We start from the raw sequence: 16,603 nt of genomic DNA, 5'->3' as shown, positions 1-16,603 counted from the left end.
GGTTCAAAACTCCGAGGTCGCCAGCTTGAGTGTGGGTTTATCTGGTGTGAGCAAGGCTCACCAGCTTAAGCCCAAGGTCGCTGGCTCAAGCAAGGGGTCACTCTTTCTGCTGTAGCCCCCCGTCAAGGCACATATGGAAAAGCAATCAATGAACAACTAAAGCGCCATAATGAAGAACTGATGTTTCTCATATCTCTCCCTTCCTGTCCCTCTGTCACAAGAAAAAAAAAAAAAAAAAAAGAATAGGCCCTGGCAAAGTAGATCAGTATACAGACCACAGTCCCAGCATGCCAAGGTCACGGGTTCGATCTTGAGCTGGGTGCACATGAGAAGCAACCAATGAGTGCACAAATAAATGAAACAAGTAAGTGGAATAATAAGTTGATGCTTTTCTCTCTCTCCCCTCTGTGTCCTTTCACTCATGTCAATGAAAAAACATATATATTAAAAAAAGAGAGTAAAGAATAGTACTATATTACTGTTAGTCTTTCAACAGCAAATATTTACATCAAGACTTTCCCTCACTCTTCCATTTACTCGAGTTTACTTTCCCATAAAACAAGAATAGTTTCCTAACAGCTTTAAAAAGCAAATAAAAAGGATTTTTCACAATTAAAAATTTATTTTGGGCCCTGGCCGGTTGGCTCAGTGGTAGAGCGTCGGCTCGGCATGCAGGAGTCCAGGGTTTGATTCCCGGCCAGGGCACTCAGGAGAAGCGCCCATCTGCTTCTCCACCCCTCCCCCTCTCCTTCCTCTCTGTCTCTCTCTTCCCCTCCTGCAGCCAAGGCTCCACTGGAGCAAAGTTTGCCCGGGTGCTGAGGATGGCTCTGTGGCCTCTGCCTCAGGCTCTAGAATGGCTCTGATTGCGGTAGAGTGACACCCCAAAATGGGCAGAGCATCACCCCCTGGTGGGCATGCCGGGTGGATCCCGGTCGGGCGCATGCGGGAGTCTGTCTGACTGCCTCCCCGTTTCCAGCTTCGGAAAAAAATAAAATAAATTTATTTTGTCTGACCTGTGGTGGTGCAGTGCATAGGGCATTCAACCTGGAATGCTGAGGTCGCAGGTAGGGGGCCCTGGGCTTGCCTGTCAAGGCATGTGTGAGGCGGCTGCTGCAAGTTGATGCTTCCTGCTTCTCTCTACCCCCTTTGTTGATCTCTCCCTCTCTATCCCCCCACCTCTAAAAATCAATAAAGAAAATCTTTAAAAAAGTAAAATTTTTTGTTAAGGACAGTTGAAGGCTACAATAATGTATCCTTATTAAAAGTTACTTTATATCACAGTGACAGTTTTAGCAGGTTTTGAAAGAGATAACAAAAATATTGTGATGTCTCTTAGGCAAGCTTAAAGGGCGTGATTTTTAAAAAATCCTTAAAAAGATCCCTTAGAATTTCCTTCATAAGTAACCTAAATCTAAAATATAATTAAAAACATTTTCTTTCCTTTGATTTGAGATAGAGAGAAAGGGAGAGAGAGAAGCATCTACTCGTTGTTCCACTTACTGTGTACTCATTGGTTGCTTCTGTATGTGCCCTGACTGGGGGTTGAACGCACGACCTCGGCATGCGGGTATGACGCTCTATTCATTTAACCACCTGGCCAGGGCTGAACATAATTTAATTTTACATGTAAAGCATGCCTACAAAAGAATGACACATTTGTCCCCTTTATCTAATCTCACAGGAATGGTATTCTCAAATCAATACCTCCTCCACATAATCATGGCCCACGGGCTGCACATCACTCTGCAAAGCAGCAAGAGATGTAGGTGTGATTGGCTCTGACACTGTGTCTGGCTTTACTTCTGGAATCTGTACAGAAGTGACAGTAGTGCTTTTAACACATTCAGTTCCTTTTAAGTCTTCTGTTTTATTTCCTGTTGACTGCAGCTTATTACCACCTAGAAAGCATAAAAGAATGACAGCAATTTTAACTTTCTTTTGTGTAAATATATCACCTGACACAACAAAAACTTGATAAAACTATCTTTTCTACCAACAGACCCCTGCTTAACATACAACAGATGAGAAATTTGAAGCACCACATAAACCACTTTGCTTTTTTATTGTATTAATGAAACACATCTGGATTTTTCCTTCACCACCACCCAACAATCCTCTCCACCGTCCCCATCATGGCTCTCAAAACATCAAGTACCTAAAAGTGAACAGCAAGTACCTAACGAGGCAGGGTCTAAGCCTTATTCATGTTTGTATCCCTAGTTCTTTGCCAAGGTAACTGGGCTCTGTCCTATGTTCTGGTAATATAATAAGAGTAAGACAGTACATATATAGCTGTCTTTGAGGTGCCAACAAGAGAAGATACAAGTAATTATAATATAATGTGATAATGGCTGTAATTAAGTATGACTAGAGTATTGTGGGAATGTAAAGCAGCCACTATCCTTTAACCTGAACCAGTCAGAGAAGGCTCACCACAGGTGTGACACAGGAGCTGGGCTTTGAAAGAAGAGCAACAAGTATGAACTGTCCAGGCAGAAAGAAGAGAATGTCTAAACAGAAAGAAGAGCATATACAAAAAAAGCACAACAACAAGGAGTTAGAAGTCACAGTAAATTTAAAGAGGACTCAGTAACTCACTATAAATTACTACCTAGGTAGAGGTAATGATGTTATGAGGCAGGAGCCACAATGTAAAGGACCCTGGATGACACAATTAAAAAAGACTTTCCTATATGCAAAAGAAATGACACTGAAAACTGTTAATCAGGAGACTAATATAATCTGGTTATGTATTTTCACAAAATGATTTTGACAAGTGTTGGAAAAAACGGATACAATAAAAGACAAAGCTCTGAGAAGCAGACTTTGAAGGCTTAAAAATAAGGCAATGGCTATGAAGAAGACATTTTCTTGGGGGTTGGAACATTGTAGTGATACAGAGAAAGGAGTAGCAAATAACTAGAGGAGAAAATAAATAAGAAATAATGTCAGTTAAGTTTTCTATGTGAAAAAGCAGCAATCTTCTGAGATTTCATGGTATTCTAGTGATGAAACAATGAATTAGAATGAGACACTGATAAGCAGTTATAAAGCTGTAGAGATAATCGGGAACACCTAAAATATGGCTTTAGACTCAGATGGAGGTTTCAAGTTTGCCCAAAAGATTTTCAAGCCATAGCACACTGGAATGGATGAGACCACTCATGAATACTGAGTGAGCAGAGTAAGATGAGAACAGAATCTTAGAAACATCACCATTTAAGAAACATGAAGGAGAACCAATAAAGATGCCTGAGAAAGGAGTGGGTATATAGAAAATAGGGAAATAGAGATGTATCTTCAAGTTTAAAGTATAGAGTTCAACAGAACGAAGCTGAAAACTGGCCACTGAATTTGGCAATTAGGTCTCTGTGAAACTCCTGAAAGCAGTTTCAGAAAAGGATAGAGTGGAAACATAACAAACTGAAGACTGGATAGGAAATAGAGAAGTAGACAAAGTAAGAATTAGGTTAAGCAGCTTGAGAGCATAAAATGAATGGGAAAATACCTTTTAAAAATTTAAGACTGGCCTGAGAAGGTGTGGCACAATGGATAGAGCATCAACCTGGGATCCTGAGGACCGAGGTTCAAAACCCTGGGGTCACTGGCTTGAGTCCAAAGATTGCTGGTTTGAGCAAGGGCTCACCCCGCCCCGGTCAAGGCACATATGAGAAAGCAATCAATTAACCGAAGTGCGGCAACTACAAGTTGACACTTCTCACCTCTTTCCCTTCTTGTCTCTCTTGCTTAAAATAAATAAGTAAATAAATAAAATATTTAAGACTATGGAAGACAGAAGTATGGCTGAAGGGGATAAATCCATGGGACTAACTAAAAACTAAAGAAAAAAAATACAGCAACACATGATCAACAAGGTCCCAGCGAAGAAGGGAGGAGATGGGGTAGAAGAGTATAAGCAGAAGGGTTAGCCCTGGGCTGGATGAGAAATGTGACTTTGACGGAGTTAGGAAGAACATACAAAATCTTCAGTACTTGCCAACAAAGTTTATTTTGGGTGTAGATGTCTTCTTGGCAGCCATATTTGTAGGCACTGCTGATACTTTAGTGTTGGATGTGCTATTAAGAGATGAATTTCCTGTAGTTATAAGACCTTTCATTGAAGAAGTTGCAATTGATGAAGTATTCACAGTACAATTGCTTGCTGCAATGCTTGAAGGAGAGGGAGTCGGTTTTGAAACAGACACAGCTGTAGAAGTAGCTTGGCTAACGACGTTTGGTTCTGTTGAAGGAATGGGCTTACCAAGTTTTGTGTGTAATTTAACCACCTACAAAATAAAAGTACATTTATCTGTTAGGAAACTCAGAGTGTAGATTTTTAACTTTGTCTAAAAGACATTATAAAATTAAAATATAAACTATATTTTTCTTTGTTGTATTTTTTTATTATACATTTTCACACATAAATTTATTACTTTCAAAATAATCTCTGTGAAGCAGATATAGATATATATTTCATCGACTACCAGTGAGGATTAACTAAGGCAGAGAAAGACAAAATGACATGGCCATCCCAACCTTCTTAAACATGACAAAAGAAAATAAACACACAATTTTCTAAGGGTAGAATAAATTATCTAGTTCAATTTAAAGAAAGGTCTCCAGTCTTTCCCTTTTTAAGCAATGACTATTTGATGTCAATATATATTAGCACATAAATAAGACTTATAAAACTCAAAGTCTTGGAGCCACTTTTACTTTTATACCTCCTCACCCCTACTGAAAAAGTAAAAGAAAACAGAGTAAGACATAAGGGTGTGTGGGGAAAAACACCTACTTTCTGATGCTTAGCACCACGAATGTGGGCAGCATAAGCATCTGCTCCTGTACAAGACACATCGCAGAGCTCACAACGTAGCTGATTTTGAGTCCCACGAGTAGAATTGTTGCTGCTGCTGGTATTTTGTGAGGCTTTCAATGCAGCTTCTTTTTTTTTATGTTTCTGTCCTTCTAAATGTTCTTTGTAAGTCTGTTTCAAACAATAAGGATAAATTTTGCTTAATTTTCTAGATAAAAATCATTCAAAATTATTCAATTCTCAAATCTCTAATACTCATTTAAAAATGAGTCCTAACCAATTTTAAAAGCAATTTAACAAAAGCATGTTGTTCTCCCTACCCACCTGATATCTGTGATTTTCTGTACCTTGTTTACCAAGAATCCATTTGTCTAACTTTGATTTACAAAGGACTTGCACACAGCCAGGTAACTGTTTTCAATTTCATAAATTTGAATCTTTTACCGCTTATGTAAAATGTTGAAGAGTTGAAGAGATAATACTAAACAACGAAGTTTCAAGAATTTGTATCTTTTTTTTTTTTTTTTGTATTTTTCTGAAGCTGGAAATGGGGAGAGACAGTTAGACAGACTCCCGCATGCACCCGACCGGGATCCACCCGGCACGCCCACCAGGGGCGACACTCTGCCCACCAGGGGGCAATGCTCTGCCCCTCCGGGGCGTTGCTCTGCCGTGACCAGAGTCACTCCAGCGCCTGGGGCAGAGGCCAAGGAGCCATCCCCAGCACCCGGGCCATCCTTGCTCCAATGGAGCCTTGGTTGCGGGAGGGGAAGAGAGAGACAGAGAGGAAGGAGAGGGTGGGGGTGGAGAAGCAAATGGGCACTTCTCCTATGTGCCCTGGCCGGGAATCGAACCCGGGTCCCCCGCACGCCAGGTCAAAGCTCTACCACTGAGCCAACCGGCCAGGGCCAAGAATTTGTATCTTTTATTGCTTATGTAAAATGTTGAAGAGATAAAACTAAACAACAATCATCCCACAAAGAAATTAACTGTAGGATTAAGATGGGGGGCATGTATCTGTATCACAAGAAGGAAATAAAGTTACAGTATGGTAACAAGGCTCTTCATAAATGTTTATAAAATTGACTTTTCTAACTCAGAACATACTTTCACATAAAATTCTTGCCACCTTAAACAAAAGCCAATTTAAAATACAACAGCAAAAACTGTATAGCTGCAAGGAAAAACATTATTGTAATATTAACCAACAAAATAGTGAAGTTATGTATTAAAAATTGTCTTGAAAGCAGACAATTAAGGTAGATTAAAATAAAAGGAAGTAAATACGGATTGCTGGTTAGTTTATTCTTGAGTGAAGCCACATAGTTACTTTCATAATTTATTTTTAAAATTGGTTAAGATAAACATGATCAGCATAAAATTATACAACCCATTGTAGAATTTCAGAGCTGGAATTTTAAAGATTATTCAAAATATTTTCTAATGTTTAAGCAAGACAATTCTTTCTATAAATATGCACAAGGAAAGCTGTTTTTGAAACAAAAAAGGGAGAACTAAGTCCCATACATTTGATTCTTCTCTCATCTTTGGCAGCCTGAAGTAGCTCCATGAAGTAGGTAAAGCCTCAACTGTGTAGGACAAGTCCCTATTACAGAGGTGAAGAAGGTCTCTGACCTGACCAAGGCCACACAGTGGCAGAGCAGGGATGAAACCATGGTTCCTTAAATCTGAAACTAGGATCAGGGTACGTGCAGATACTCTGGTGCTTTCAGCCTTTTGTATAGTGCATTTTCATCAATGAAATAAAAGTTGGTTTTGCATCTCATTTGCATAATTGAACAACTTTCTTTGACTTGTTTGCTTTTCTGATGTTGTTTAATAAAAAAAAATCAAATGCTTTCTTTCATCACTTCATATTCATTTTGAAATATCCTCTAATTTTTGTGAGCAGTACACTATTCTTCCTCCTTAAGACCACATCGAGACTAACAATTTCCGTGCTTTTTTTCCTTAAGGCTCATTAACCTGTTAAGGCACTGCATCTAACTTGCAGGACGCTCACCCATTCAGATACCTCAAGACAATGGCCAGCCATATCTATCTATCTATCTATCTATCTATCTATCTATCTATCTATCTATCTATATCTCCATTCTAAACACTGGTATTAACCTGTCACCCTAGAGCAGTGGTTCTCAAACATTTTGAAGTCAGGGCGCATTTAAAATCCTACAAATAATTGTAGGCGCACTATATACAAATTTCTGAGAAATATGTTGTAATAATTAAGTCAAATATTAAAGAAAAAAGATAAAGTCCAACCATGATTTTATGGTAATTAAACAAAATAAATAAAACAAAATTAAATTTATTCTGACATTAAAAAACATTTGTTACAGTTTTTGAGTTATGCTTTTTAGAATTCGTAAAAAAGGGGGTTAAAAATAAAAAAATGGGGGAGGGAGGGAGGAGAGGAAGGGGGAGGGGAGGGGCACAAAGAAAACCAGATAGAAGGTGACAGAGGACAATTTGACTTTGGGTGATGGGTATGCAACATAACTGAATGACAAGATAACCTGGAGCTGTTTTCTTAGAACATATGTACCCCGATTTATTAATGTCACTCCATAAAATTAATAAAAATTTATAAAAAAACAAAAACATTATCTTTTTATATGTATAGATACATTCTTAGTAAGATTTAGTAAATTCGGCAGGTCTCGGCACCAATGTGTTAAGGTTTTTCATTCTTGCGTTTATGAGAAACATGAGCCTGATGTGTCCTAGCGATTTCTTCAATGTGTGGGCATATATTTGAAAGGCAAACTCTCATTTCCTCATCAATACATTGAAGAATTCCTCTCTTTTACTCTTAATTGTGTTGAGTACAGAAAATCCCCACCATACATATCATCTTAACATTACACTAAACAAAGGATAGAAGAAACTTGCCTCCAGTCTTTCTGGGGAACATGAGGGTAGTGTAAATAATCCAGCACCACAGTTTAACAGCCTTTTGCAACCTAATCAGGCAAGTGAGGTGGGGGGTTGGGCAGACTGTCAGCTTACAACCAATTCCCCACACCTCTGTCCCCCAAAAATCTAAACTCCAAAAACCCTATTGGTGTTTGGTCCCCAACAGGCACATATTTCTCTGGAATACCATAGGGTGCACCTGGAAATCAATGTTGCACCAGTGCACCCTGGCGCACACTTTAAGAACCCCTACCCTAGAGACATGTTGTATCCCTCTATATGGGTGCCACAATTTGCCAATCACAGCATCATCCTCTCTAAACAGCCATCACAGAGTGGATATACTTCTCAACTACTTAGACCAACATCCTTGTTCCTTTTCATGTTTAATCCCAATCATTGTAAATATTCCTAATTTATCCCCTCCTCCCAACTATGCAACTGCAATAAAACCCTTTCCTATCACATACAAAATAAAGAGAAAAAGGTTTTATGTAACTAGCAACATATTAAAACATTCCCTAATTTGATGTCAATAATTCAGGGAATGCTGATAACTGAAAACATCCCCAAAATTCAAAATTAAAAAGTAGGCAGAACTAATTTAGTATATTAAAAAAGAACATACAGAGATGGGGCAGGGGTGGGAAACAGATATAACTGGAAGAACAACCAGAGAGTCAAAATCTGGTCTCAGTCAAATAATATGCTTATTATTTGCAAAACTGTTTTTGAAATTTTTTTTTTTTTTCCCCTGAAGCTGGAAACGGGGAGAGACAGTCAGACAGACTCCCGCATGCCCCCGACCGGGATCCACCTGGCACGCCCACCAGGGGCGATGCTCTGCCCACCAGGGGGCGATGCTCTGCCCCTCCGGGGCGTCGCTCTGCTGCGACCAGAGCCACTCTAGCGCCTGGGGCAGAGGCCAAGGAGCCATCCCCAGCGCCCGGGCCACCTTTGCTCCAATGGAGCCTTGGCTGCGGGAGGGGAAGAGAGAGACAGAGAGGAGGGGGGGGGGTGGAGAAGCAAATGGGCGCTTCTCCTATGTGTCCTGGCTGGGAATCGAACCCGAGTCCCCCGCATGCCAGGCCGACACTCTACCGCTGAGCCAACCGGCCAGGGCCGCTTTTGAAATTTTTATAAAAAAAAACTAAAAACACTTCAGAAAAATACAAAAACAAACAAACAAACTAAAAACACTTGAGGAAAGTATTAATAAAATTGAGGAGGGAGCTGAATCATTAGATTTTACAAACAAATTCATGCCTTAATCACATATTTTAAGGTGTACCAACAGACAGAAAGACCCCCCAAAAAGGGAAATTAAGACTCTATATGTTTTGGGTTTTTTTAGGTGAGAGAAGGGGAGATAGTTAGACCCCACATGTGCCCTAACTCGGATCCACCTAGCAACTCCTATCTTGGACTGATGCTTGAATCAAATGAGCTATTTTTAGTGCCTGAGGCTTACACGCTTGGACCAAATGAGTTATCCTCAGTGCCCAGGGCTGACACTGGAACCAATCAAGCCAATGGCTATGGGAGGGGGAGTCGGTGGTGGAGAGAAGTAAATGGTCACTTCTCTTGTGTGCCCTGACCAAGAATGGAACCCAGGATGTCCATACACTGGGCTGATGCTCTATCCAGAGTCACCAGCCAGAGCCTCTATATATTTCATTAGTTGATATTTTTGAAAAAACACACCCTTCCCTACACTCTTCTCATTCCCTGAATTTCTACTCCAGAGGTCCCCAAACTACGGCCCACGGGCCACATGCGGCCCCCTGAGGCCATTTATCCGGCCCCCGCCACACTTCCGGAAGGGGCACCTCTTTCATTGGTGGTCAGTGAGAGGAGCACATTGACCATCTCATTAGCCAAAAGCAGGCCAATAGTTCCCACTGAAATACTGGTCAGTTTGTTGATTTAAATTTACTTGTTCTTTATTTTAAATATTGTATTTGTTCCCATTTTGTTTTTTTACTTTAAAATATGTGCAGTGTGCATAGGGATTTGTTCATAGCTTTTTTTATAGTCTGGCCCTCCAACGGTCTGAGGGACAGTGAACTGGCCCCCTGTGTAAAAAGTTTGGGGACCCCTGTTCTACTCCCTCATGGAGGAGAAATAATATTTTGTAAAGCATATATAAGTCAGTCTCACTAGAAATGTTATCCTGAAAATTGTAGATTATTAAAAGAACTCAAGGATTTTAAAAATTCCAGAAAGACAATTTTTTCCTGCTATTTTTATGCTCAAAAAAATAATGTATTTGACAAAGTCCTTTCATCTTTAATGCAAATATATGAACAATAATCTCTATGGTCATCCTTTTCAGCTGTAAAATTTTATACACACATTCAAAAATGGTTCTAGGGAACTGTCTTAAGTTGAAAATTTTGTATAAGGCTTTAAAAAGCAAGTTATAGATGCTAAAAAAGAAATAAAAAATTCAATCTTTCCCCCAAATCCCAATTAATTTGAATATAAAATGTTTAAACTGAACTTATTAAAGCTTTATTGAAAGAAAAAAAGTATCCTTCTTTAAAACAGGCTCAATTTGTCCATTTTTCATTTACATTCACAATCATTTTTACATTTTTTTCTTAATAGAATTTTATGTCTCAATACAAATACATTTTTAAAACATGGCCATTTAGTGAACTATGTATGTGTTAGCCAAAAGCTAACAGTTAAAAAAATATAAACCTTGTAGGCACAAGAGTTAGAATATCAACCATACTTAACTATTAAAAATAACCATTGAAGACTTGTGGTAAAATATACAACATAAGTACCTGTGGTCCAGCACAGCTGATCTTACAAACATCACAATAGTGAATCTGGGGTGGTTTGGGAGGCTGTTTTGGTTTCAGTTGCTTATTTTGGAATGGTGCTTTTTTAGTAAAGGTGGTCCCTGTCCAGGCAGCTGTTGCAGCAGCAGCAGCAGCTGCTGCTGCTGCCTGCTTCTGTTGCTGCTGCTGCTGTTGGTAGTAGGAGGATGCAGCTGAATACACTGCTGCTTCATAACCTGAATAAGACGTACCTTACAAACAAAATCAAACAAAGATTATGTTACATAATTATAAAAGGCCAAGTCAAAAGTTATGAATTTAAATTTTTAAAATTCTGCTAATAAAGGTAAGTTTACACATGCACTGTTACAAGTAATGTATATCTCACAAACCTAGAAAACATTTACCTTCTTTTTATAGTATATGGTAATCAACCAAGTATTTACATAACATATACCAGTTGTTAGGAAAATATAATAAAAGTATAAGGTATAAGAATTGGTCCTTGTCTTCAAGAAGCTTATAGTTCAGTTGGAGAAATATGACAGAGTATTTGATAAACTTATATAGTTATAGAAACTGTTACTATTTCTCCAAACAGAATACCTCTAAATACAATTTAAGTGTTGGATTTGAGGAAAGGTCTGAACTAAAATACTAAATAGGAAAAATAAAATCCATAAAAGTAAGATTCCATATGCTTGGTGGCTAAGAAGATGAAAGATATAACTGAAGAGGAAAACACACAGATTATACCAAGATTTTGAATCCCAATTGATGCATTCTGCATCTGATAAAAGCAAGGAGCTGATAGAAGCTGGTTTGGAGAGGCAAGGTGAATGAAGCTTTGCAGAAGTCTGCAATATGAAGCTGGGGTTCAGATGAATATATATATAACAACAGATAAAAAATTTTAGCCTGACCAGGCGGTGGCGCAGTGGATAGAACATTGGACTGGGATGCAGAAGACCCGGGTTCGAGACCCCGAGGTCTCCAGCTGGAATGCGGGCTCATCTGGTTTGAGGAAAAGCCCACCAGCTTGAACCCAAGGTCGCTGGCTCCAGCAAGGGGTTACTCAGTCTGCTGAAGTCCCGCGGTCAAGGTACATATGAGAAAGCAATCAATGAACAACTAAGGTGTTGCAACGCGCAATGAAAAACTAATGATTGATGCTTCTCATCTCTCTCCGTTCCTGTCTGTCCTGTCTATCCCTCTCTCTGACTCACTCTCTGTCTTTGTAAAAAATAAATAAAAATTAAAAAAAAAAATTTTTTTAGAATTAAGGACCACTGGATTTCATTTTTCAAAAGATGAAAAAGCACCATATCTTCTGAATTCTATCCATTTCCATTGTTCAAGGTCTTTAGTGAATAACCACATTAAGCTAGTTATTAACATAATATGTACATGTTATGTTTAATGATTTATAGATTTAAAGATTATAAAAGTTTTAAATTTGACAAAGTTGCTGATTTTATTTATAAGCCTACCTCAAAACTGGAAAACTTGCCTCCTTCTAAACTAAGATCTCTGGAAATTTTGTGGACTCCCTATTTATTATATATTCCAGTAAGATTTCTTTTTTCCCTGAAGTGAAAAATGAGTAGGCAAAGAGCTATGTAAGGTTCAAGAGAGAGATTCCCAGTTGCCAGGATGGCACAGAACTACTTCAGGAAAACTGAACTTTTTGGCCTCTCAATTGCAGACTGTTATACGGAAAAGTAAAGACTATGACCCACTGGCTCCAATATTTCTACACGGACAGGAAAGAAAACATGAATTAGAAAAGTGAGTTAAGATGCACGGAAAATCACAATCACAGGAATCCAAAAGTGGACATATCCAGGAGCGTGTCGTTGGGCAACTTCCATGAAAAGACATCCCAGACTTTTACGTCAAGTTATTAAATTATATACTTCTTATAAAGATACATAGAAAGTGTGATAAAAAAAATTCTAAAAATTATAAGCAGGTAAACATACCAATAATAAGTGTATAATCAGATAAAAAGACAGTTTGAAAACAATTGATATAACTTGTTAAAAAGAAAAATTCTATTGATAAATAACCTGTTTACTGGTCAGTCCTAACAATGTACTCTATTGCTGAAGAATGTAATAAAAAACATAATTAAAGAATTAAAGTCACAGCCAAATGCTTTCAAATTTATATAGGCAGAACATGTACAGTTTAAATTTCATTCTTAAAACAACACCATAAAGTTATCCAATTAAAAATAACAAAGCAATTTTTACATCATTACCAGTTAGGACCATGACTTATAAATGAAATCTTTAAAACAGATACTTTCCAAACGAGTTGTATATAGAAGCCATAAAACTGTCCCCACTTTAACTACATAAATTATGTAACAAGAAAATAAAAAGTAGAATAAGGCCAACAGCATGCTACAATGCTAGAGAACCAGAAATTAAAAAAAAATTTTTTTAACTGAGAATTCACAATATGGGAAGCAGTGATCTAGACATAGTGAAGTCTCAGAACAGATTCTGAAGGCAGGTATTACTATTCTTACTCTACAGATGAAAAACAGGTTGAGAGACTGTGAGATCCTTTAAACACTGAGTTATTTAAACCACAGAAATCAGCAGGTTAATCTTAATATTTATAAAACAATCTCCTTCATTTGTACACATGCAGTCTATAACTAGTGAAAGGCAAGCTTAATTATAGTTACCAGTTAATTTATAAATGATAGCTTACCAGTTAGTCAAAGCATGCACTGAAAGTTGGGCTGAAGATTCTTTAACTTTATTAAGGAGCATCTTTATTTTATTTATATTTTTAAAAAATTACTATTTATTAATTTTACTGAGACAGGATGGGGTAGGGGAGCAAGAAGTATCAACTCGTAGTTGCTTCACTTTATTCATTGCTTGTTTGTCATATGTGCCTTTACCTGGTAAGCCCAGAGTTTCAAACCAGCGACCTCAGCATTCCAGGTCAATGCTCTTATCTACTGTGCCACCACAAGCCAGCAAGAATTATCTTTAAATTTCCTATGACTACCAGCAAATAAATGTACATTTCTGGTAAATCTTTGTGGAAAAACAAATATACAGTTGTGTGTAATTTAAGTAAAAGCTCAATTTTTGAATGCGTCAACAGTTCCATTTAAATAGTTTTTAAATGTACAATAACAGAAACAAAATCATACCATTTCAATAGTAAATCCATCATACTGTAAGTCACTATTTACTATGTACCAATATTCTAAAACTAATTTTAGTAAGATAAAAAGAATAGTTGACCTAAATTATAGCTGATATAAAACTGCAGATATAGAACTCAGATGCCCTAAAAATGATCTTTCTGAATGGCAAAGGTATATTATGTATCACTTTTCATTTTTAAGCGAGACAGAGAGATAGACAGACAGGAAAGGAGAGATGAGAAGCAGACTCATAATTGCAGCACCTTAGTTGTTTATTGACTGCTTCTCATGTACCTTGACCATGGGGCTCCAGTCGAGCCAGTAACCCCTTACTAACACCAGCGACCTTGGGCTCAAGCCAGCAACCATGGGGTCATGTTTATGACCTCATGCTCAAGCTGGTGACCTCAGGGTTTTGAACCTGGGTCCTCAGTGTCCCAGGTTGACACTATCCTCCACTGTGCCACTGCCTGGTCAGGCTGTATCATTCATTCATTCTTTCTTTTTTTTAAGGTGAGAGGAGGTGATATAGTGAGGCAGACTCCTGCATATGCTTCAATTGGGATCCACTCGGCAACCCTGTGGCCAATGCTTGAGTACCAAATTATTTTTAGTACCCAAAGCTGAGCGTTCCAACTGAACCATCCTCAGTGCCCTGGACCATGCTCAAACCAACTGAGCCACTGGCTGCGGAAGAGAATAGGAAGAGCAGGGGAAGAGGGAGGGGTGAGGGAAGAAGATGGTCACTTCTCCTGTGTGCCCTGCCTGGGAATTGAACCCAGGACGTCCATATGTCGGCTAATGCTCTATCCATTGAGCCACTGCCCAGGGCCTATATTACTTATTCTTTAAAAAATGCATACCCTTTGACATAACAGTTGCAAATATAGGAATTTATCCCAGGGAAAAATTGGTAAATACAGAAGTCTTTACATATAAGGATTATTTTACCCAGTGTTTTAAAATTTTTCCATAATATGAAACTAAATGTCCAAAAATAAAAACTTTAAAATACATCCATTCAATAAAATATTATACAGCCATTTAATTATGTATTCCTAAGCATAGATCTTCTAAATACCACTGCCATGTACGAAACCACAGCTCCTTCATAAAATGTTTTATTGTGAGTCTAAGCCAGGAAAATCTTGAAGTGTATCTATAACATCTTACTGTACCAGAAAGAAATACACAAAGGCTAATGATGGCAAAGCCAAAAGATTCTGGAGTGGATTTGAAAAGGATCCCATTGGTAAAATTTGGGACAATGTGTCCCTTAAAAAGAAAAAGGAAAAAAAAGAGAGAGGAATAGATTATATACTACATTGAATAAAAAAGAATGAGTCTACAGTAATACTTAAAAAGGGAGGAGGGTACTATTCTTTAGAGAAGAATGCCTAATAATCAACTTAAAAAAAAACTTCTGTAATCACCACTGCTAAGACCTTGATTCAGTTAAGAGATTTTGAAAGGCTCTAACACCGTAAGAGTGAAAAGTAGATGGGTAATAAGCCCATATTACTTGTTTACAGAGGGAAAAAGATCTTTACAAGTGAGAGAGTTGGTAGTCACCACTTTACCATAATTATACTTGGTATCATCAATAAAGAATAAACTGCTATTTAGTATGTGCTCTTGATATGGAAATGGACAGTTTAGTTTTATTGACTATAAAAAGCTGTGAGAATCTAAGCATTAAGAAATCAGAATCAGATTGTGGGATATTCTACAACTGGCCTCTTTAAAAAATGTCAAGGTCATGCCCTGGCTGGCTGGCTGGCTCAGAGGTAGAGCATCAGCCCGGCATGTGGAAGTCCCAGGTTCGATTCCTGGCCAGGGCACACAAGAGAAGTGCCCATCTGCTTCTCAAGCCTTCCCCCTCTCCCTTCTCTCTGTCTCTCTCTTTCCCTCCCGCAGCCGGGCTCCACTGGAGCAATGCTCCAGATGGGTAGAGCAGCGCTGCGCCCCCTGGTGGGCATGCTGGGTGGAGCCTGGTGGGGTGCATGCAGGAGTTTGTCTCTCTGCCTCCCTGTTTCTCACTTCAGAAAAATAAAAATAAAAAAAATTAAAAAGACGGAAAATTAGAAAAAAAAATTGTCAAGGCCATGAGAGAAGAGAAAATTAGGGGATTATTCTATAATAAAAACAAATAAACAAAACCTCCTCAAACTAAAAAGACATGACAACCACACACAATCCATTATCCTTGATTGGATCCTGAATTTAAAACAAAGCACAAAATACACAGAAAGCCCAATTATAAGAGGCATTTGTGGAAAACTGGAGAAATTTATTAGATAAAAATCCATGTTCAATTTATTTTTATGACATTTGCATTGTGGCTATGTAAAAGCAGCCTTATTCTTAGGAAATACATGCTAAAAAATTATGGGCAAAGCATCATGTCATCTGCAACTTTTGTAAACTGCTTAACAATTTGAAAATATGTTTTAAGAGAAGAGATGATGCAAATGTGACAAAATATTAGTAACTGATATATCTAGGTAAATAGTTCATGGGCATCTGTACAATTTATTTTTCCAACTTTTCTACAAAAGTAAAATTCTCTACAATAAAAAGCTAGAGGCCTGATCGGGTGGTGGCGCAGTGGACAGAGCGTAGAACTGCGATGCGGAGGACCCCAGGTTCGAGACCCCAAGGTCGTCAGCTTGAACGTGGGCTCATCTGGTTTGAGCAAAAGCTCACCAGCTTGAAACCAAGGTCGCTGGCTCGAGCAAGGTGTTACTCAGTCTGCTGAAGGCCCGTAGTATGAGAAAAAGCAATCAATGAACAATTAAGGTGTTGCAATGCGCAACGAAAAACTAATGACTGATGCTCTTCTCATCTCTCTCCGTTCCTGTCTGTCTGTCCGTCTATCTCTCT

The 16,603-nt window shown here is 38.4% G+C and overlaps 1 protein-coding gene across 3 annotated transcripts in view; it reads right to left on the bottom strand.

Annotated features, from left to right (window-relative positions):
- Positions 1-16,603, bottom strand: part of ZFR (zinc finger RNA binding protein) — an 87,074-nt gene that overhangs the window by 43,348 nt on the left and 27,123 nt on the right. For all 3 annotated transcript variants that reach the window (XM_066373778.1, XM_066373796.1, XM_066373787.1), the window contains 4 exons: positions 10,549-10,796; positions 4,796-4,987; positions 3,998-4,286; positions 1,705-1,898 (listed from right to left, as the gene is read on the bottom strand). In XM_066373778.1, the coding sequence (XP_066229875.1) occupies positions 1,705-1,898; positions 3,998-4,286; positions 4,796-4,987; positions 10,549-10,796 (923 nt within the window). The remainder of the gene's footprint in view (positions 1-1,704; positions 1,899-3,997; positions 4,287-4,795; positions 4,988-10,548; positions 10,797-16,603) is intronic.

The sequence above is a fragment of the Saccopteryx leptura genome, chromosome 1 (assembly GCF_036850995.1).
Source record: "Saccopteryx leptura isolate mSacLep1 chromosome 1, mSacLep1_pri_phased_curated, whole genome shotgun sequence".
Lineage (NCBI taxonomy): Eukaryota > Metazoa > Chordata > Mammalia > Chiroptera > Emballonuridae > Saccopteryx > Saccopteryx leptura.
The sequence above is the reverse complement of the archived record's forward strand: the minus strand, read 5'-3'. Positions and strand labels throughout refer to the sequence as shown.